This window comes from Nesoenas mayeri, assembly GCF_963082525.1.
Source record: "Nesoenas mayeri genome assembly, chromosome: 15".
Classification (NCBI taxonomy): domain Eukaryota; kingdom Metazoa; phylum Chordata; class Aves; order Columbiformes; family Columbidae; genus Nesoenas; species Nesoenas mayeri.
The window spans coordinates 15,390,834-15,411,683 of record NC_137559.1 but is presented as its reverse complement, the minus strand read 5'-3'; the positions used below and the strand labels follow the sequence as shown (position 1 = coordinate 15,411,683).

General features: G+C 47.9%; 2 protein-coding genes and 1 long non-coding RNA gene across 4 annotated transcripts; all 3 read left to right on the top strand.

Moving 5' to 3' along the window:
* The first annotated feature begins 719 nt into the window (after positions 1-719).
* Positions 720-8,528, top strand: ARL6IP1 (ARL6 interacting reticulophagy regulator 1). Its single transcript, XM_080354321.1, has 6 exons — positions 720-771; positions 3,190-3,323; positions 4,860-4,979; positions 5,834-5,951; positions 7,144-7,228; positions 7,468-8,528. The coding sequence occupies exons 1-6, from the start codon at positions 736-738 to the stop codon at positions 7,584-7,586; spliced, it is 612 nt and encodes a 203-aa protein (XP_080210447.1). The 5' UTR covers positions 720-735; the 3' UTR covers positions 7,587-8,528.
* A 1,029-nt stretch (positions 8,529-9,557) lies between these two features.
* Positions 9,558-13,631, top strand: RPS15A (ribosomal protein S15a). Of its 2 annotated transcripts, none has more exons than XM_080354323.1 (5): positions 9,558-9,578; positions 10,555-10,692; positions 10,872-10,951; positions 12,187-12,272; positions 13,496-13,631. In XM_080354323.1, exons 2-5 carry the CDS (start codon positions 10,560-10,562, stop codon positions 13,587-13,589), a joined length of 393 nt encoding a protein of 130 aa, XP_080210449.1. In that variant the 5' UTR covers positions 9,558-9,578; positions 10,555-10,559; the 3' UTR covers positions 13,590-13,631. The 2 variants fall into 2 exon arrangements, with proteins under 2 accessions (XP_080210449.1, XP_080210448.1); XM_080354322.1 differs by lacking the exon at positions 9,558-9,578 and adding an exon at positions 9,585-10,132.
* A 6,164-nt stretch (positions 13,632-19,795) lies between these two features.
* LOC308046352 lies at positions 19,796-20,425 on the top strand. Its single transcript, XR_013922880.1, has 3 exons — positions 19,796-19,881; positions 20,039-20,176; positions 20,269-20,425. It is a non-coding gene; the product is annotated as an uncharacterized lncRNA (long non-coding RNA).
* Positions 20,426-20,850: the final 425 nt, after the last annotated feature.

The window sequence follows — 20,850 nt, the reverse complement described above, 5'->3', positions numbered from 1 at the left end:
GGTCTGGAATGGGTCTGTAGAAGCTCAAGCAGCTCAGAGCGGACACGGTTTTGCTTTTACAGCGTCATCCTTGGTCTTTTTCTCCTGCATCGAGCCGCTGAGCTGAGCTGGCAAGGCATGGCCGTTTGGGTGCCAGCAAGGACGAGAGGTTTTCTCTGCCCTCATTTTGGAACCGAATTACATCCTAGGGACTGTGATTAAGCTCATTAATATGTGACAAACATTTAGGAAGCCGAGTCAGAAAAAAACCAGAAAAACACATTTACATCCTAGTGCTTTTCTCCAGCGTTTATTCCCATGATGCTACAGCTTCTGAAAAGATAACAGTTGGACAGCCTGGCGGGCAGCGGGCACGTCCCAACGGCCGCCCGCAGGCAAGCCGGACCCCGCCCCGGACCGAGCCGGACCGCCCGCCGCCACCCGGGCTCTGGGGACCGGCCCCAGCTCAGCCGCGCCCCTTCACCCCGCCCCGCGGCTCCAGCGGCCGCTCCGCTCGCAGTCGCATTGCGACGGAGGGCGGGGGAGGAGGCGCGTAAGCCCCACGCTGATTGGGCAGTTGTTTCTATTCGAATCCCACCAGCCAACCGGCTGTCGATAGGACGCCGCAGGAGCTCTGGGATTGGTGGGTGTTGAATTTCGAGAAGGCCAATGAGAGCTCCGAGAAGGGCGTGGAGGCTATAAAAGGCGTCGGCGCGGGGTGGGAGGGCACTGCTGGCGGGGGAGCGGTTGCGCGAGATGGCGGCGGGTGACAACAACAGCGTCTACCAGCTGGTGAGGGCGGGCGGGCCGGGCGCCCCTCTGGGGTGCTGGGGAGGGGCTGGCGGCCGCAGGGCCCTGGTTTGGGTGTGGGGAGGTTTCTCGGTCCCTGCGGGCGGGCGGGGCCGCTGTGCTGCTCGCAGGCCGGAGCTCATCGCGTCTGGCGGTACCTGCGTGCGGGGATCGCGGTTCGTGTCCCACCAGCCTCGGGCTGCGCTACCAGGTGCTGCAGCGGCGGGAGCTGCGTGATCGAACTGAAAAAAAATGTCAAGGGTGGGCTTAAATATTAAAAGTTTAAATAAATACGAGGTTATGTGCATTTATGTCTGTAGCGGTGGCGAAGGGCGGGTGGTGGGTGTCGCTGCCCGGCTGGTTCCGCAGCAGGACCGAGCGGGGCGGGAGAGGCTGCGGCAGCCGGGCCGGGAGGTTCGATTCCCGCAGAAATAGCGCACGGAGTTATATTGCCAGAAATACGTGTGGTGCTCTGGAGGAATGACTCCTCGGAGCAGGAGTTCATGTTCCTGGGAACTTGATTAGTGAAGAAACACTTCTGATGGTGGGGCTCCAGAATTGAGATTGTATCAGGATAGTGTGGCCAGCAGGGCTAGAGAAGTGATTGTGCCACTGTACTCGGTGCTGGGGCCAACCCTCAAATCCTGGGGGCAGTTTTGAGCTCCTCACACCGGGAAAGGCCTTGAGGTGCTGGAGCGAGTTGAGAGGAGGGAACGGAGCTGGTGAGGGGCTGGAGCACAAGTGTGATGGAGCGGCTGAGGGACCTGGGGAGTTCAGCTGGAGAACAGGAGCTGAGGGGAGACCTTCTGATCTCTGAACTGCCTGAAAGGAGCTTGGAGCCAGGGGGGTTGGGCTCTGCTCCCCAGGAACAAGCGCCAGGAGCAGAGGAAACGGCCTCAAGTTGCGCCAGGGGAGGTTAAGGTTGGATGTGGGGAACAATTTCTTCCCCGAAGGGCTGTGGGGCATTGGAACAGGCTGCCCAGGGCAGTGCTGGAGTCACCATCCCTGGAGGGGTTTAAAAGGTGTTTAGATGAGGTTCCTAAGGACATGGGTTAGTGCAGGTGTTAGGTTATGGTTGGACTCAATGATCTTGAGGGTCTCTTCCAACCAAAATGATTCTGTAATATTCATATTGACAAAAGCTGACTTAAGCTTTCCTGAGCTGGCCCAGTGAGAAGACAACTTGCAGCAGTTGTCTCCGAGGCTGGCAGGGGCAGGCTGCTGGTAGGAACTGTTCTATTCCAGTCTGCTTCCCATTAAATTTTGTTTTGGTTGTGACATTAAATGCAGACAGAGGCAAGAAAACAAACCAACTCATCATAGAATGTCTTCTGGAGAAACACAGATTGTTTTTCTGCATGTGACAGTTTGTGTTTGTGACATGAAATAGATGTAATAACTGGAAGGTGTTCAGCTGCACATTGGATAGATTTCTACTTTATTTTTGTCCTGGACTGTAGTTTGCGATAGTGTTGCAGAGGAAGTCTGTGCTTTACCGTGGCAGCTGCGCTCAGCTGTCTGTGTTATTCTGGTGGTGTCAGGCTGCTGATCGAGGCCAGCGGAGCACGTGGCTGGGAATGAACCCTGCTCTGCCCTCTGCGCCCCGCACGTGCAGGACCTGGGGACTTCTCGCCTCTCGCTCCTTGGGCAGCGATCGGTTCTGCTCCTGGTTACACGAGGTTTGTCATCTCTGGGATCCCTTGTCCCACGGAGGGGAAACTCTTGAGCCGTGTTGAACCTCAGGTGAACTGCCTGGCGAGCTGATCCAGAGCAGCCAGGGCCTCCTTGCAGATGTGCAGGGAGGAATGTGGGAATAATATAGGAAGAGGAATTTAAATAATATAGGAAGAGGAGTTTAAGAGGATCACTGTCTTGGGCAACCTGTGGAAAAGCTTTCTGTGCACTCTAAGTGTGATCAGTTGCGTAACTTTACTGTGACTTCTTAGTTTTTATCCATCTTCCACATAATACAAAATTGATGTTGGACAGCAACTAGGAAGCTTCAGTTTCGTGTCGTGGAGTTGTATTTGAAAAATACATATATTTTAAGTAGCTATTGTGTTTTAGTGTTCCAGATGTTGACACAGAAAACCTGTGAGGTTTTAGCTTGGCTTTCTACTAATGTGGGGGAAGGAGTGCTGTAAATGGGGGACTGGGGGAAAACACCTTGGCAAAATGTGGGAGGAGCTATCATTTGGTCTAATAAACCACTGCTGCTTTGTTAGGATCTTGACTATTTTAAAATATCACTGCTATAATGTCATAATTTGGTACAAAATTTGCAACATTAATAACTTAATGACTCAGAAAGGTTTGTGACTGGGGTCTTTAATTACGACTCTCTTTCTTTTTTAGCCGCTTCAAGGTGGGAATATTTGATACTCTGGTTAGTAATAAGAGTTTTCCTCTCTCTTTGTGTAGGCTTCAGAAACTGCTAGCTTGGAAGAGCAGTTGCAAGGATGGGGAGAGGTGATTTTGATCACTGACAAAGTCCTTCGCTGGGAGAGAGCCTGGTTTCCTCTGGCACTGATGAGCGCTGTCTCCTTTTCTTTTCTGTAAGTAGCAGCAGTACACTGTCATGGCTGGCAGCAACACTATTAAGTTAATTAGTAAGAGACCCGTGATAGGAAGGCTCTCACTCCGGGTTCTGTTTCTGAACGTGTGTAAACTTTGAAAATAAAAACGCGAGGAGAGCAGGAAGGGCCGTGAGTCACCTCCGGCTGGGAGGCGCTTGCTGCAAAGCTGTTTGTTTGCCAGCCGTGGTTCTGTCCTGTTTTACCACGCTCAGCTGTGTGATCTTCATCAGAGCGTTCAGACTCTGCCCTCATCCTCTGTATCTTGCTGCTTAGTCAAATCTATCTCCCTTGGCCTTTTTCCCCAAACCAACAGCGATATCATTATGGAAAACTTGGTTTTGTATTGTGAACTTTCCTATTCTGCATCTTCGATGTGGCGTTGAGGATGAGTTCAGCTGTTTTGCACAACTTGATTTTTACATTTCCTGTCCTTTGAAAAAGGAGGAGAAGGGAAGACTGTGCGTAACTTCCAGTCAGTTTAATGGGAGGCTGTTGTGTCTGGACTGGGGACACAGATCTGGTTTGAGGCACTTGTACGTGCTTTTTCGTAGTGTGGTTGTAGTCAGGATGACCCCAATGTGCCTCGTTCAGATAACTGTCCACAGCAGCTGTGGAGTTCCCCAGTTGCATGTGGTTTTGGAGTAAGGAGAAGAGAGTTAAAAAAAATCAGTGTTGAAGCAGAGATAATCGATCTTCTGGCTAATGTAAATTCTATGGCTTTCAAGGCACAGTGAGAAGGATGGAACTTTTAAAAGAATTGCATGAACTTGAGGTTATTCTGTTAGAAATTCTGTGATTGTGACAGGAAAGATCTTGTGTTCAATAATACTTTGGGGATAGGGACAGAACTACTTCAGATTCTGAACTGATACTTCATCAAAAATGAACACTCAGCACAGGGGCGCTGTGCCAGATGTAGAGCGAGGCTGGCCCTGCGATGGGCTGTGTTGGCTCTTCGATTACTTCAGTGCTCAGGAACTTGTGTTAAGCGTGAATAATTAGCGGGGGCACAGCTGAGTGTGAGCAGACCCCGAGGAGATGAGCTGGTTCCTGCCCTGGGCTGCACGGGACACTGTCCTGACTGCAGATCTCTGGCTGCTTGTGCAGAACAGGTTTGGTTACATCTCACAGGTGAGATGGAGCAAATGACACCCTGTAGTGAATTCTTCACCCGCTTAAGAACCAAGATCAGAGCTCTTACTCCACCTGGTTATTTCACATGTTTACTGCCTCACCCCTGGTCAATGTTAAGTTTACTAGATGTCAATTTCTGAGAGAGCAATAATGATGAATTTCTACTTCATGCTATGCTTGCTGTATTGTAGCATTTTCTTATCTAGTGCATTAAGAAAATTGTAACTTTTTAATCTGTATTTATTTGTAATAGGATCAAATTTGAAGGCAAGAGGGTGGCTCTACTGTTGAAAGTCCTGAGCTGATCTGAAGAGGTCACTAAACATGTCCAGTATTTCACAGTATGGCATCCAGAAATCATTTGTTATCTTCTTTCTGCAGGATGATCTACTACTTGGACCCATCAGTTCTTTCAGGCGTCTCCTGCTTCGTTATGTTCCTCTGTTTGGCCGATTATCTTGTTCCTGCTCTTGCACCCAGAATCTTTGGCTCTAATAAATGGTGAGGAAAGCTTGAATTAAAACAGCTTCTTGAGCTTAAATGAATTATGGACTTTATCAAAATGGATATCTGACTTACAAATATCAAATGCTTACTTTATGGAGTCACGTAGTAAGAAATCGGCCATCTGTATAAATATGAAGAGAGGATACCAGTAAGGTGTCTGTGTTTCTTTTTCCGAAAGAGAACTACTACATCATATCTTTATTGTTCCTTCCCTTCCAGAATCCTAAGGTTTTTTTCCAAGGAGTAGGGACGTTCTTTGCTCTCCATTAAGGAGAGTTAATTCTACTCAACTAGTTTTTAGTAATTAATGGAAAATAGATATTGAAAACTAAAATTATGAAGAAGGGTATTTGATTATATGTTTGTAAAGACTGGCAGTAGTAAATATGATGACGGAAGAAAGTATGACTGTGATCATGATTGAAACAGGTCTGAAGAAGTACAAGGCTTATATAAAAACAGTAAGCTGAAGCAGAACTTTATTCAAACTAAATCTTGAGTTTAAATTCTAGTGGATCTGCTTTAAGACAACTAGATAAATGTTTTTGTCTGGTAATGAACCAACATAAAAGCCAAAGTAATACAAGGTATTGGGTGTATTACTTGTGTGTGTCACACTGGTATCAGATTAAAATCAATGGTCTAGTGTGAATGTGGTTGCTTCTGGGAGGCAATTCAAGAGTTAAAGTAAAATGATGTGAGCAGTTGCACTACAGTGTTTGATAAAGGTATAAAACGAAGTGAAGTAAATGCCAGGATAAGTACTGGATACTTTTTTTACTTCTGGAAAAATACCATGGGAGACTTTTACAATTTCAGATGGCTTTTGTTTTCTTCTTTAATAAAAGGACTACGGAACAGCAGCAAAGATTTCATGAGATTTGCAGCAATTTGGTAAAATCTCGTCGCCGAATTGTTGGCTGGTGGAAACGCCTCTTCACGCTGAAGGAAGAGAAGCCTAAAATGGTATGGGCTTCTACTAGTTCATCTCTATTGTCTTAAGATTTTGTTTGGTTTTTTTTTCTGTCTTAAATATTTTAGCAAGGCACGTGTCTGAATAAACTGGTATTTCAAACCAAGAACCAACAGTTCTGGCCAGTCACATCTTATTCAGACCTGGTGCGACCAGATGCGTGACTTGCAGAGCTGTACAGTTAGGGCCGTACCCTTGATGTTAAGATGGAGCCAAATTGAGTAACTTTGAGTAGGTCAGTTTTTGGAAACGCAGCTTGTGTCCAGTGTACCTGAACTGTTCAAAAAACTGGATCTTAGTCATGTGTCATCTTAGGGATGTGAGTTATTGTCCCGAGAACAGCCTGAGGTGCTGCGTGGGGCTGAGGTTGTGCCCATGGGGATGGTGTGGCCTGACCCAAGGGATATCTGACATGCTGTAAAACTGCTGCTCTGAAAATCACCGAGAACACGGAGTTGTAGACTCTCTGCTCTTGATTTTAACAAACCTGTGCAGAGGCATCGCATGTGTACTATCAGCAAGTTGGTCAGTAGGTCAGAGAGGTTCTCCTGCCCCTCTGCTCTGCCCTGGGGAGACCACACCTGGAATCTTGTGTCCAGCTGTGGCCCCTCAGTTCCAGCAGGACAGGGAACTGCTGCAGAGAGTCCAGCGCAGCCACAAAGATGCTGCAGGGAGTGGAGCATCTCCCGTGTGAGGAAAGGCTGAGGGAGCTGGGGCTCTGGAGCTGGACAAGAGGACACTGAGGGGGGACTCATTCATGGGGATCAATATGGAAAGGGGCAGTGTCAGGAGGATGGAGCCAGGCTCTTCTGGTGACAACCAGTGACAGGACAAGGGGTAATGGGTGCAAACTGGAACACAGGAGGTTCCACTGAAAGATGAGAAGAAACTTGTTCCCGGTGAGGGTGTCAGAGCCTGGCCCAGGCTGCCCAGGGGGTTGTGGAGTCTCCTTCTGTGCAGACATTCCAACTCGCCTGGACACCTTCCTGTGTAACCTCATCTGGGTGTTCCTGCTCCATGGGGGGATTGCACTGGATGGGCTTTCCAGGTCCCTTCCAACCCCTCACACTCTGTGTGGGAGAGGCAGGAAACTTCAAGTTAATCTTAAACGCTGAAGTGTTGCTGGGTACTGAAGGGAAGAGTTCCCAGCAGATCTGTGATAACTGCCCTCTTTTCATTTTTTAGTACTTCTTGACCATGGTTTTTTCTCTTGCTGTGGTTGCCTGGATTGGACAGCAAGTTCACAATCTCTTCCTGACCTATCTGATTGGTAAGTGTGCAGTGTGCAAAGCTGGATGAACTTCTTTGTTACCTGCCTGAAATGGGCTGGGGTTGGTAGAAGTAATTTTTGATTATATGAGTGTGGTGATATTTTATTCTTATTGCAGGGTTACATTGTTCTGTTTTCAAGCAGTTAATGGGGCTTAATGGCAGTAAGGAACTGCAAGGTGACAGAAGTTGATTAAAAGAGTATTAAGTAATTCCTTTTCTTTCTTTTCCCCCCTCTAGTGAGTTTCTTGCTGCTGTTTCCTGGACTAAACCAGCATGGAATCATTACCAAGTATGTTGGAATGGCAAAAAGGGAGATAAACAAACTTCTCAAGCACAAGGAAAAGAAAAATGAATGAAGAGTGAACTGATGTTCACTCTTGTAAAAGGTTTCCTTGGGAACAGTTTTGAGAATTAATGTATAATTAAGGTAATAGAAGTTGTGTTGCTCACTGGCTTTTTTTAATTGGCTCCCTGATGCAGTGAAAATGTCACTCTAGCGACTGCTGTGGGTTTGTGTGTCTCTTGCTGTGCTGCCCAGGGTTCTGCAGCTGAGCTTGTAGGAAAGATCCTGACCTGTCATGTGCGGAGCCTATTCAGTGTCCTCAGCAAACTGAGGGGCCCCGTAAATAAATCCCCCAATGCAAGAAGCAGTGGAATTGTGACGCTTGAGAGCATTTCTGTAGCTGTGTTGGTGTCACTGATTGTTAGTTTGTGGCTACAGCAAGTGTGGAAGGCGGTTGTGAAAGCTGCTGATTGCTCTGGAAAGGGGACAGGGGGCTGGAGAAGTGATCACAGCCAGGGCTGCACACCCAGAATCGCTGCACAAGGTGATTTCATTGTCTCACTGAATCCGTTTGCTTTTTTGTTTTTGGCTGCATATACCAGATTATTTGTTGAATAGGAGTCTGGAATATATAAATTTGTAGCTCAATTATTTAGCGGTAGTGTAAATTTCAACTCATTGCACTGAGACTGTAGGAAATGAGTTAAGGTGTTAACAGCCGATTGTTCTAATAACTGCTGTTGTCATGGAGCCATGTAGCACGTTTGGTTTTATGAGTGTTGTTGACTGTGTACAAAATCACCTGGAATGTGCTAGGTTTGTCTCTGTAAATAACCTGTCTGAATTGTTTGTGCTTTTCTATGGAATCTCCCTCCTTTTTTAAAAACTGGTCTTTTTTTCTTTGAAAAAGCTAAAACCTGTGTTAATGCATTTTAAAAGTTTACTGTTTTAAAATGAACTCTTCGGTGTCTATTGTAACTGTTGAGTAGGTAAATACAGACTGAGAAGAAACTTCTTGGAGTCTTGCTCTTTGTGAACACACAGAAAGTTGTGTAAATGCATCTTGATGAAGAGGAGGAGCTGGGAATGGTGTCTGAGTGCGGTGTCCTAACAGAAATACTCCTGTTGTTTGAGATGGCTCACTGCAGGTGGTGACGGTGCTGTCAGCTGTGACACTGAGAGCTGCTGCTGCGGAGGGGACAGGTGCGGTGTCACCTGTAGCTGCTTAGTGCTGATCAAAGTGCCTGAGGGTGGATCAGCCCCAGTGAGCAAAACCTGTGATAAACCCGAACTGTGGGGAGATGTGATGGTGCCATCTCCAACTGGTGCTTAGAGAACACACCACTTACCCAGCACGGACTCGCTGGAGGAAAAATTGGGTGTAATAAGGCACGTGGTGACATTGTGCAGTGTCGCGGAGCTGTCTTTTGGGTAAAAAGCGGTAGAAACGTGCCCTGTGTGCTGGGTGCAGCTTCGTGAGCTCAGACCCTCAGCGCCTCCTGCCACTGCTGCCAGTGCAGAGCAGTTACACTGCTCTCTGGTGTGTGTGGCCCCGCTAAACTTCAGTGGGAATCAACTACGGTGAGATTTCCTCTATTGTGCCCTGTTTTTGGTAAAAAATAACAAACCCACATGCAAAAAAGCCCACAAACAAAAAAAAACCACACCAAAACCCCCACAAACAAAAAAACCAAACCCATCCAACCAAGGGTGTGAGCAGGAGAAAAAGCCCCGAACCGCAGTAGCGGCACCAGCTCAGGTTTGTTCTGTGGTTTGGTTTGTTTCGGTTGTTTGCCCAGCAAGGCCCAGGATCCGGTACCCCGTTCCCCTCGCTGCGCGGAGCGTCCTGGTTGCTATGGGAACCCAGGCGGGCGCGTCGCTCCGGAAGTGCGATAATGTCTCTCGGCCAATGGGGATAGCCAGGCCAGGCGCGCGGCGCCTCCCGACTGGGACGCTAAGTCTCGCGAGATCGCGCGGGGCGCCGCGCACCACCTCGCGCCCATGGCCTTCCCATAATCCCGCGCGGGCGCCCGGCCCCTTCCTTTTCCGCCATCTTGCTGCACCGGTGAGTTTGTGTTCCCGCCGCCTCCCGGCCGCATCCGCCGCCTCCCGGTGCCATCCGGGCCCCGCCGCCCGCTCCGCCCGGCCTGACGGGACCGCCAGGCTGCGCCCGACCGGCCCGGCCCGTTCTGAGCCATCGGCGTCCCCCCTGGCGCTCTCCGGAGCCTCTGGAGCGGAGGGTGGGGGGAAGCGGCCGCGCTCTCCTCAGAGCTGTGGGGCGGGCGCTCAGGGCGGCGGCTGCCGAGGCCGAGCCGGGCCGGGCAGCGCTCGGGGGAGCCGAGCGACGGCTGCGGGGAGCGCGGATCGAGCGGCGGGTCCGAATCCCGGGCGGGACGCGGGGGGTCTGGGCGGGAATGGGCCCGTGGGGGGTCCCTGGCCTTGTACGAACCCTCCGGTGCTGCGGGACCCGGGTCCGGGGGGGAGCGGGGCGGCAGTGCCGGGCGGGTCGTGCCCTGCGCTAGGCCGGGATCTCGGCTCTGCCACCGGAATGCAAGACTTGGTGCCCAGGTCCCCTTTCGGAGCGCTGTGTTGCACTTACATCCTGCAGGTGTTCTGCAGGTAAGCAGGGCGAGCGGTGTCTGTTGTTTTAATGCCGTGTCTGACCTGGTATTTGAACAGGGCTAATAATGCATAATTGAGTTTTAAAGTCCAAATCCCTTCACCTGGGAAAGGTGTCACGTTGATGAAATATTGTCTAGATGGTGGGTTTTAAATCTTGTGAGTGTGCGTGTTGATAAAGCCAGGTTTAAATAAGTGTGTCAGATTTCCTCACTTGTTATGATAGTTGTGAATCTTCTTGAGCATACTTGAGCATGAGATTTGATTTGCTTTTTAGCCTAAGAAAGCTTGTTATGATTTCATATCACTTGCTGTCACTCTGAGGTCTTTTTAGTCTAAAATTAGCCTTAAAAATAAGCGCAGTGCTCAGTATTTGTGTGCTGAGAAGCCGGTGTATGTAACCCCCTCCCCTCTTCCCGCAGGCACCATGGTGCGCATGAATGTTCTGGCCGATGCTCTCAAAAGCATCAACAATGCAGAGAAGCGTGGGAAACGCCAAGTTCTCATTAGGCCGTGCTCCAAAGTCATCGTCCGGTTTCTCACTGTGATGATGAAGCACGGTAAGTCGGGAGCGTTTGTTCTCATTCGTGGTCTCTGTGGTTGCTGTTGCGTTAAGGTGCTTTCTGACCAAAAGTAAATCAAGATGCTTGAACTAGTTTTGTAGGACATAGTTAATTGAGTTGTATTAATGTAGCTAAGTATTATGTGTTTGATTTGCCTGTCTGCTGATCTTTTGTAGGTTACATTGGCGAGTTTGAGATAATTGACGATCACAGAGCTGGGAAGATTGTTGTCAATCTCACAGGCAGACTCAACAAGGTAGGATTTGTCTTCCTGGACTCAGTTCTCTAGTAGAGACTTGTTGTTTGTCTGCTGCAGTTCTGAAAGAATTGCATTTAAAGAAGGTGGTATTTATTGGGTCAGTGTAAATGGGAGTGATTCGGGTATTATCAGTGGTTATCAAATGCCTGTGTATTTTTTTAGATCCGTAATGGTCTAGTTGACTAATTGCATTTCTTTTAAACTCTGGATATGAAGGACACGTTTCCAGGGCAGTCTGTTTGCACGTGCTGTGTGTTTCTCCCTCTTTAAAAGCTTTCTGGCTTGTTAGTGATTCCTCAGTTTCTTTGATGTTTAAGTTACGTGGAAGACCTGGCTTAAGGGATGAGTTGCTTTCCAGGTGATGTTTAATACCTGTAAGTGTTGAGAAGACAAGCCTTTCCCCTGCTGTCAGATGGGCTTTGCTTGCAGTTGAGGGATAGTTAAATATTACGTTAGTTAGGGCTTCTTAAGTTCCTGGGGCATGTGAAGTATTCGTGTGCGCTTTGGCAATTTTTACACGTGTTTATCTCGAAATATTGAGCTTTCTAGTTCTGTGGTGACATGTGCATCATTGTTTCCAATTAAGTTATTCAAGTGAGAGGTGGCTCTTTACTAAACAAATAGAATAATTTGTCAGAATATGTTGGGGGTGGGGAGGCTTTCTCCACAATGGACAAATATTGTGGTTGAAAATTGCTTGAGTAGTAGGCAGAGAGTTCTGAGATCTTCCAAATTGCTGGTGTTCCCTCTCTGTAATGAAAACTTAATGTGCCAACTTTGAGATAATGTTCCTTGAACTCTTCTGAGATGACTTTTTAGCAGATCTTGCAAGGCGCAGCTGGATGGATGGTGGTTTTTTCTCAATAGTTGCAATAGAGGAGTGGTTGTTTTCAGAAAAATGTCTGTCAGTGCAGGATTTATGTTTTTTCTCTTGGGTATGAGGATAATTAGAGCTGGTGAGGTAACTGGAGGTGATAGTAGTGGTCACAGTCAATAAGTAATACCACTAGCTTGAAAACTTGGATCACTTTTATACATTATATCTCCCTGTTTAAAATCTAAAGGTATTTTTGGCTAATTCTGTATGATGATTAGAATATCCCTGAGCGATCGCAGGAATTCTGATGATAGGGTGCTTAATAATCTTGAGCGATTTACTGCACTTTGTACTCTTCCTGCTTTAGCTGTTAATGAGTTAGTTGTTCAGTTTGTAAGGGAATTCTGTTTTCTAGTGCGGTGTGATCAGTCCCAGATTTGATGTTCAGCTGAAGGATTTGGAAAAGTGGCAGAACAACCTCCTGCCTTCACGTCAGTTTGGGTAAGTCTGGAGAAAAGTTAAATCTGAGTCGTGTAAAAAACATGGGGGTTTTAAAACACTTACGTACTGCCTGAGATAGGCTCACCTGACACCTTTCTTATCAAACTGGAGGTAGATACCAGTCTAAACAAATCCATCTTCTGTATGAATGCTGTTTAAACCAGTTTTAAAGGGGCACTGCTAAGCAAGGACCTAGTTTTACTGGGCTTTTATAAATCCTGGTTTCATTGCTTCTACAGTTCACTCTGAAAACAGGATTTTTCTCTTACTCAGTTTAATAAAGGGGCCTTTAGTAGCTGGGGGAGGGATCATGTAAATTACCAGGTCAATGGAAGTAGGTTGTACCACTGCTTAAAACTTCCCGATTGGGTATAAATTGATTAGATGCTGAATGACAAGAGACTCAGAGCCTCTGTTTAACAAACCTCCACAACACAGCAAATCCTACTATTGCACAGTACATTTTTCCTTTCCAAAATTCACGGTGTCAAGAGTAACAGACCTCAGTGCAGCAGCAAGACTGAGCTGGATGGGTGTTGAGGGGCTGAGCCTGTCCTATCCGAGGCAGGTTGAACAGTTCTTGTCATTTCTGTTCCCAAAACTCGAGCATTAAGCCCCTTGCTTTAGCAGTACTGGTGCAGCTTACTGGTATGTGTCATCATATTGAGATTTTTAAGAGTATTTACAGAGTGGTGGGACAACATGTGTGGATGAAATAAGGATAATCCCCATGCTGGCATTAGCAGTGAGTTGGGCTGGTTTGGGTGTCAGTCTGGATCCATATCCTCGTCTGCATCAGTGTGCGGTGTTCAAACACTGGGAGATGCAGCCCACGGAGCTGAGGAGCTGTCTGGCACCATGGCAACTCTACCTGCTCTGGAGAAAGATGTCTGCTTAAAATAGAAGCCGACTTTGTCTGGAGACTGTAGAGTTGCTGCTGCTGCAGCAGCTGAACTGACTTGACGGGGGAACACGCAGGAAACCTTCTTGCGGAGACACATGCAAATGCTTGGAGAGCAGTAGCCTGGGAATGGCGTGTGTGCGCTGCAGAGCTATGCCTGTGAGAGGAGTTTTCATTGTCTGAGAACCTGATCTCAGTTCTGCTGGGCCCGTTCCTGCAGGAATGGATCTCGCTGGTGCAGCGCAGGGCTGGAGTCTGTGCTGGCAGTGCTGCACGAGCGCGGAGCAAAGCGGTAGACTGAACATCTGCTCTTTGTTCACAGGTACATTGTACTGACGACCTCAGCTGGCATCATGGACCATGAGGAGGCAAGGCGAAAACACACAGGAGGCAAAATCCTGGGATTCTTTTTCTAAAACTTGTAAAAAAAGAGGATACTAATAAATTACTCAAAAGGACTCTGGTGTTTCCAGTCGGTATTTTAATGACTTCTAACACTGCCTGTGATAGTGCTTGTGACACCTCTCTTCAGTAGTACTTAATGTGGCATCTTTACTGCAAATGCCGTTGGGGTTCTGCACCATCACAACTTTCATTTCTGTTAATCGTGTGACCTGTTCTCCAAAGTTACCACTGGAGTGACAGCCATGGGTTGCTGTGGGAACAGCCTCAGCAGGGAGCTCTGACGTTGAACCGCACGCTCGGCTGTCGCGGGCTGGGATCGTCTCTTGCGTGTTAGATATGTGTGTCTCCATAGTTACGTGTATGTGACTCCATGGTTTCATCTTTTAGCTTGATAATAGTAGCTGCCTTGCCAGAAAATATTGTTTATGGTTTAAGAAGTTATGAGATGTGGGATTGTGCAATAATTGAGCTGGTTGAAGCTTGATTTCAGATCACAAACTTGTTCCACATCTTAGAGTAACTGAGGCAGAGAAGTGAGTGATCTTCAGATTTCTAGATTAAAAGTCCTTTAAAACATGAGATTTGGGCAGGGTAGCTGCTGTGCAGCTCCTCTGCATGCTGCCACTCTTTGGGATTTCTTTTTGGGGTGGGGAAATAAGGATGTCTGATCCTTCACGTAGTGAATGCTTAGTGCTGAATGAGTTGTTGGTCTTTGTTTCAGGCATCTGATGTATGACAGCGTAATGTATTTGATGCACAGAAACAGCAGCAGCCTTCCCGAGCAGCTCGCGGAGCCAGTGCTGCAGCTGGAGAGCGCTGCAGGCGGCAGGACGGGCACCGCGGCTGGAAATACCTCATTTTGCTTTGTTTGGAGGCCGTGAGCAAGGAGCCTCTTGAACCGCCTGTTTCACCCTGCTCTAAACCAGCTGTTGAACCTTGGTACGAACAGTTGGAAACAGTTTTCCTTCTCAGTGATGTCTCCTGCTGCTTGTTGTGTGCAGTTACTTGAGTTAGAGGTATCGTGCCTTTAAGGTTCATCACAACGCTTCTAGGAGAGCGTGGGGTGGAAGAGGTTGTCTCCAGGCTGGGTCATTGAAAATATGTAACCTGTTTCTTTCCAGTCTGTTAATTTCTATGGAGAGCAGAAGGTGATGCTGCTCAGCAAACAGGTCTTCAGTATTTGCACAGGCAGCATGCTGTTTCCTGATGTGGTGCCTCTTGGGGAAACAAGGCAGCAATGAGGCTGTGGAAGAACGTAGGTGTTCTGGTGGGGTGCACTAGCACCCCATGTTGGGCCTGCAGCTTGACTGAAGAGCAGGGGAATGGCAAAAAAGGCTAATTTACCTGTTTTCTTGCGGTCACCTGCTGGTTAAGTTCACAAAGTACAGATTGCAGGTGGCATCAAAACATTGGAATGTGATCAGTACGGTTCTCAGTTTGATTTGAGACAAATTTGCTTAGCTGAAGATAAAGGTTGTGTACTGAATTACAAAGAGCAGTTACACAGTCAAAAGTCTATCTTGACCCCGTTTCATTGTCAAATCAAACTATTTTGTTACACGTGGGTTTTGGTTTGTTGTTTTCTTTTTTGTCTGTCCCCAATGGGGGTAATTCTGCAGTACTAAGCACTGATACGCACGTGAGCAGAGTATCATATGTGTGTATGTATATATATATATATTTCCACTGTTCCTTTTTATAAAATCTTGATTTGTATCCGTCCAGAATAGAACACGTGTTCCTGATACCTGACCAAAGGTCAGCGGTGGTTTAAGAAGGTTCCTTTAGATGAATTTACTGTGACTTCAGGTTCCCAGTCAGTCTGATTTATATTTAACTAGTTTGGTGCAGGACACGCAGATCAGTTTTCTCTGAAGCCGTCGACCTGTGCGTATCCTTCACTACTACAGTGACTTGTGAAGCAGGAGAATTTCTGGCCCTCTCAGCTGGCTGGGAACAGGCTCTTACATTTCACAGCCCGTCCAACAACTTGTGTGGAATCACTGAGTGGGAACCCGAGCTCCAGCGCGACAGGTCTGGCTGTACGTAACACTTGTAACTACACCCTGGCTTACCACATGTGGAAGCTGATATGGCTGAACCGAGTTAGTGAGATGATCTCTGAGTAAATCGCTTGTACCGCCCTGACGAGAGCTTTATTCCCGGGCTGTCACTGCCGGCTGAGATCCAAGAAAACTGACATGGGACACAGGAGCTGACTTCGGGGATTATAACGTGCCCTGCAACACAATGGCTTTCCACGGGTTTGCAGAAATCCTTAGACATGTTTAACATCTGCAAGTGGTGTTTTGTTAAGCCTCAGTGATGTTTGCCGAGCTGAGGGCGTATGCCGTGGGAAAGTGGAGTTTGGGGGTAAAAAACTGGCATTTGGAGTAGTAAAAGGATTAACAGGGAGAGGTGAGAGGAGAAAAAGGCCCCTCACAGGTTGTAACTGGCAGTCAAGGCAAACGGTTAGTTCAGAGAAGGTGTTTGGTACCTGTGGAGCAGAGGGGGACGTTAATGACAGAGGAGAACCCTATGGGACGGGCGGCCAAGCTTCATGTGGGGAAACCTGGGAGCGTGGGTGACAGCGGGGAAACGTCTGTGCCGCAAACCCCTGAACCGCGGAGCTTCACCTCGGCTGCTCCCCGGGCACCCTGCGGCCCAACACCCAGTGAGTCCGAGGGGGTCGTCTCACTCCTGCACCCTCTTGAGGTGTAGAGAGGGGCCACAGAATCACAGAATGTCAGGGATTGGAAAGGACCTTGAAAGATCTTGGCCTTTTGGCCAGAGATTTGCTCCTCCTGGTGAAGCCAAACCGGAGCAGCTGGGTCTGAGCGCAGCCGCCAGCCCACCAGCTGTGTTATGGTATGGATGGTATACAGTGATGTGCTGCCCACAGTCCCTGCCTGCTGGGCTGTCGCAGGGAGGTAAACAGCAGTAGTCCTGCTCACAGGTGGTAAAATGGAGTCAGAACTTAACTGAGTTGTGAAAATTACCGAGTGGGACGTCATCGAGGGGGCTGGTGGCCCACCCGCGGAGCACGGCCTCGGTTCTGCTCTTGGACACATGAGCAGTGTTTCCAGGTGACAGCTGCCGTTGCTCCTTGTGCTGTTGTTTAAGAACAGGATAAACCAAGTTGAAAGCACCTGCCATGCATTAAGAGAAATCCCTATTCATTGTTGCAGAGGAAGGTTGTGTCCACAGGTGATCTGTGCCGGGGTCGCAGAGGGCTCTGGCCTCGCTGCTGCTTTTGCAGAGCTGAACATCCCGACTTCTCCTGTACTCTGATCCACAAAGATCATTTTTTCTGTCTTTGCTGCAACAGAGCCTGATTTAAGATAATAGAGGTGAGAATAAGTGTGGATCTTCAAAATATGGCAAGAGGGTAGAAAGGATGGTGCATGAGAGAGGCTTCACTGCAAATGCACTTTCTCCTCGTCTTTTTGTTTTCTGTCACAGAAAACAAATCAGCTCCACCCCTCTGGATGGGACGTGTGTTCTGTTCCTCAACTCCTGCGCGAGTGACCTGCACCAGAAACGCAGCGGTAATTAAACCCTAATCCCCAGTGTCTGGGCAGGTTGTTCAGTGGCTCTTTTACACCCACTGGAGCCCTGACGAAAAGTGGTGGCCATAGACAAGGGCGCACATGTGGCGGAGCAGCAGAAAGCAGGGACAGAAAACGGGCTGAAGCGGTGAGCGAGGCTTTAGGACCAGCTTTAGACCAGGGTTTGACACTGAGCAGTTGTTTCCAGCAGGGAAGGTGTGAGAAGTCGCTTGTGGCTGCTGTGGGGACCTGAGCACCTGGCGCGGCCATGAGTAGAGGGTAGGAGACACCAGTTATTTTTAAAGGATCTGGGACAGCCCAAGCTATTATTTCAGGGGGGTTAATTAAAATGCTCTCAAATGATAAGATTTTTTTGGGCTTTGTCTAATGCTATTTAGATAATTTAGATTTAAACCAAGACTATCTATTGTTCAGTGTTACTGTCATTAAGGCAAATATTATGCCCTCAGTAAGTATTTAGATGTATTTAACCACAATTTGGTCCAGAGGACTATTCTAGTAGAGCCAAAGAGTTTCAGAAGCTGATGGCCTGTGTTCTCACTCATGCCTCCGATGCTTTCTCTGCTCAAGTGCTGTCATTTCACTCATGCAGTTCGATTTTAAAAAAACAATTATCTATTTTTCTCTTATTTTTCCTGCTGTTTGTCACCTCTTTGCTCTGGTACATTGTATTTTGACTGCCAGCTTGTGACCCAATTCGGTTTTGTTTACAAATGTTTTTACAAACAGAAGTGCTGACATACGGTGTGACAAGAATAACTGGGTAAACTTCATACGCAAAGGTGCGTATTGTGCTGGGGGGGAGTAATCCATTGATCTCCTGCTCTTCTCAGATGCAGTGAATTAGAATGTCTGAAACATAACAAATTGCGCTTCGTTTTTAAGTTGATCCAGTCTGGTGTGTTACGTGTAAGACAAATCTCATCAAAGCCCTAGAAACAGAGGAGAACACGTACAAAGAAATACTGTGGTTCTGGTGCAGGCAATAAGAGTTTTGACCTTTGCCAGGACCGCTTTCCAACAGGATCAGGTATTCCTGGTACCCAGCATGGCCCAGTGGTCACCCAGAAAGCTGTCCTGGCATTCTTGATCCGACCGCACTGGGTTGAGCAGCCACTGAGTGATTCTTACTCAGTGTGTGGCTGCTCACTTGAACCTGTAGTTATTTATATGGAGAGCACAAATTAAAATCTCTGCTGCTGGGTGCATCGCGTCCCCATCGCCAAAAGGGCTCCAGCTCCCCCAGGACAGGCTGTACCCACTGGGTCTTTCCCCACGCAGTACCTGGAGTGAAGGGATGGGCAGATGTTTGGTTGACAACCTGGTAAAATGTGATACTTGTGTTCTGAGAGTGTTTCAGTCCTGGAGTTTCAGTGGCTGAAGGTGGGGGAAGGAAAACTGCAGGCCAAAAGATATATGCAAAGGAAAAGTGGGGAAAACAATACTTCTGTCACTAAGAGAATTGTTCTGCCTGCTAAAACATGAGTTGGGATGTAAGTCCAGAAGAGACACTCAGTTATCTTCTCTCACCTTTTTATAACAAGGGCCCTCGACCTCATTCCTGTTGAATTTCACCATTTCATTCTGTACAGACGTGGGGCAGCAACCACGAACACGAAGGAATGCCAGTGGTGGAGCTGCCTTTACAAGTGGAGCAAAGCTACCGCAATTACTCCCAGCAAGTTAAAACTCCTTTTGGAAAACCTCTGATGTGCCGGTGACGAGCCTCAGTCCAACAAGGTAATCAAGTGCATATCTGGTTTCTTCAATAGACTAAATGCAGCTGACTCTACTACAGCTGTGTTGCGTGTCCTACAGCCCTCTTCCCTCTCCTTCACACGCCGGTTGTGACACTCAACTGTTTAAGCAAAACCTCTGGTGATGTGTGTTTTGTTCCTGTGCAGGCATCAGGGCAATAGTCCTTGTGCAGCTGTAGTTGATCAAATTTTAATGCCACGCGACAGCACAATGCAGCAGGATGCTTGAGACCAGCCAGCTGCACGCACCCAGCAGCCACCACTGACACGCTTTATAGCAACATAAAACATCGTTCAAGTGGGTGCCAAAATGTCGATAAAAGCAAATGGGTCAGGTGTGTATTTTAATGAAATGGGTAGTTCATTCTCCCTGCTCTGGGCTGTAATTTTCCTGATCCTCTCAGGACGCCCCATCTCATCAGTCTTGTGACCAAGTTGAGAGAAGAGATGCTGCTGGTGCAGTTGCGCTGCTGGGATGGACGTGGGCCTTTGCTTTGGCATTGGAACGGCAGGATTCAAGTTCCGAGTCTGGCTAAGTTATGTTTCCTCGAGGGTTCTATCTGCCAGGGCTGCAGGTTGTTGCATTTGTGCTCCTGTTGTATCTGCTGCTTTTGGACAGGGCGCCCGAGCAGGGTCCAGGACCTGCCCCAAACCTGCTGCTGCCAAGGAGACGTTTTTCTTCCCTGTTTGGGGGAGTGTTGTGTGAGGACAAACCATGGAAATGGAGAGTGTTCCTCCTGTTGCTCTGTTATCTGTTGCTGTTCCCTCTGGGGTCTTCGTCATTTACAACCAGGAGGTGATTTGTTTTTAATCTCATTCATATTACTTATTGTTCCCACTCTAATCACATCATACTACCCGTTCTGCAGAAAAGAGTGTTTTTCCAGAAGCTTGCAATCTACCGCCTGTGAGCTCTAGATGTCTCTCTTGCCTTAATATAAGAAGATATGAAAAAGGCAGCAGTAGCAAAACACTTGGTATGTGATCTTGGATAGAAACGTGTACGTGCAACACCCCTTCGTCTTCCGCTCCCCAGCTAAATTAGGGTGGGATTTGCCCCGTCTATTGTGGGGAAGAAACCTGGCATAACCATTCTTATTATTGTCCACTGATGCAAGTAAATTGTGCTTTCAGCTGGACCAGGCAAGGATTATACATGGGAGCAGAAGGAGAAAAGCAGGTGACAAGTGAGGTTAAAAGAAGAGCTGCTGCTGAAACCCACCTCTGGTGTACTTTCCCAGTCTCATTAGCTCTGTGGATGGAGCCTAATTGGTATTGGGTCCATTGTTTTGTGTAGTATGAGTTTATTCAAAAAAGCAAAGTCCAGGAACTTCAATGAGGTTTTTGGTGTCTTTACAAAACAGGCCTTTGACCATGAGAATTAAAGAAGTCGTGGGGAAAATGAAAGGATTTTTTTTCCCCTTTTCTCCCTACACCTCTGCAATTCACACGGACGCTCGTCTCCTTGCTTGCACTGACATGCCCAGCTCTATTCTTGCATAACAGGATCCTCGGCATAAAATCCACAAGTCTTCGTGGGCTGGTAATTAGCGCTGGCCCCCGATCAGTCCTTGGGATTCGTTCCTTCGGGCAGCCCCTCAGTTCAGCATCTGCACGCCTGGGCTCTGGAGCCGCGTTCAGCTCGCCCAGGAGCAGAGCGCACGTCGTGGGTCGGCCCTGGTGGGGACGGGCAGCTGGATCTGTCTCTCTTGGGCACAAGTCAAAGCCTCGCTTGTTTTCCACAACCGGTGGAGGATTCCTGAGCCGGTTCTATTTGCAGTTTAACGAGGGTATTTTTAGCTCGGAAACCCTTTTCTTGAATGACATTCAGTCCTCACCAGGCTGTGATGAGCAGAGGAGTTAATCCCCCAGGGGAGCAGTGAGAGATGCTCACTGGGGACTGACCTCAGCCCACGGCAGCGAGCTGGTGTCACTATGTGTCGGAG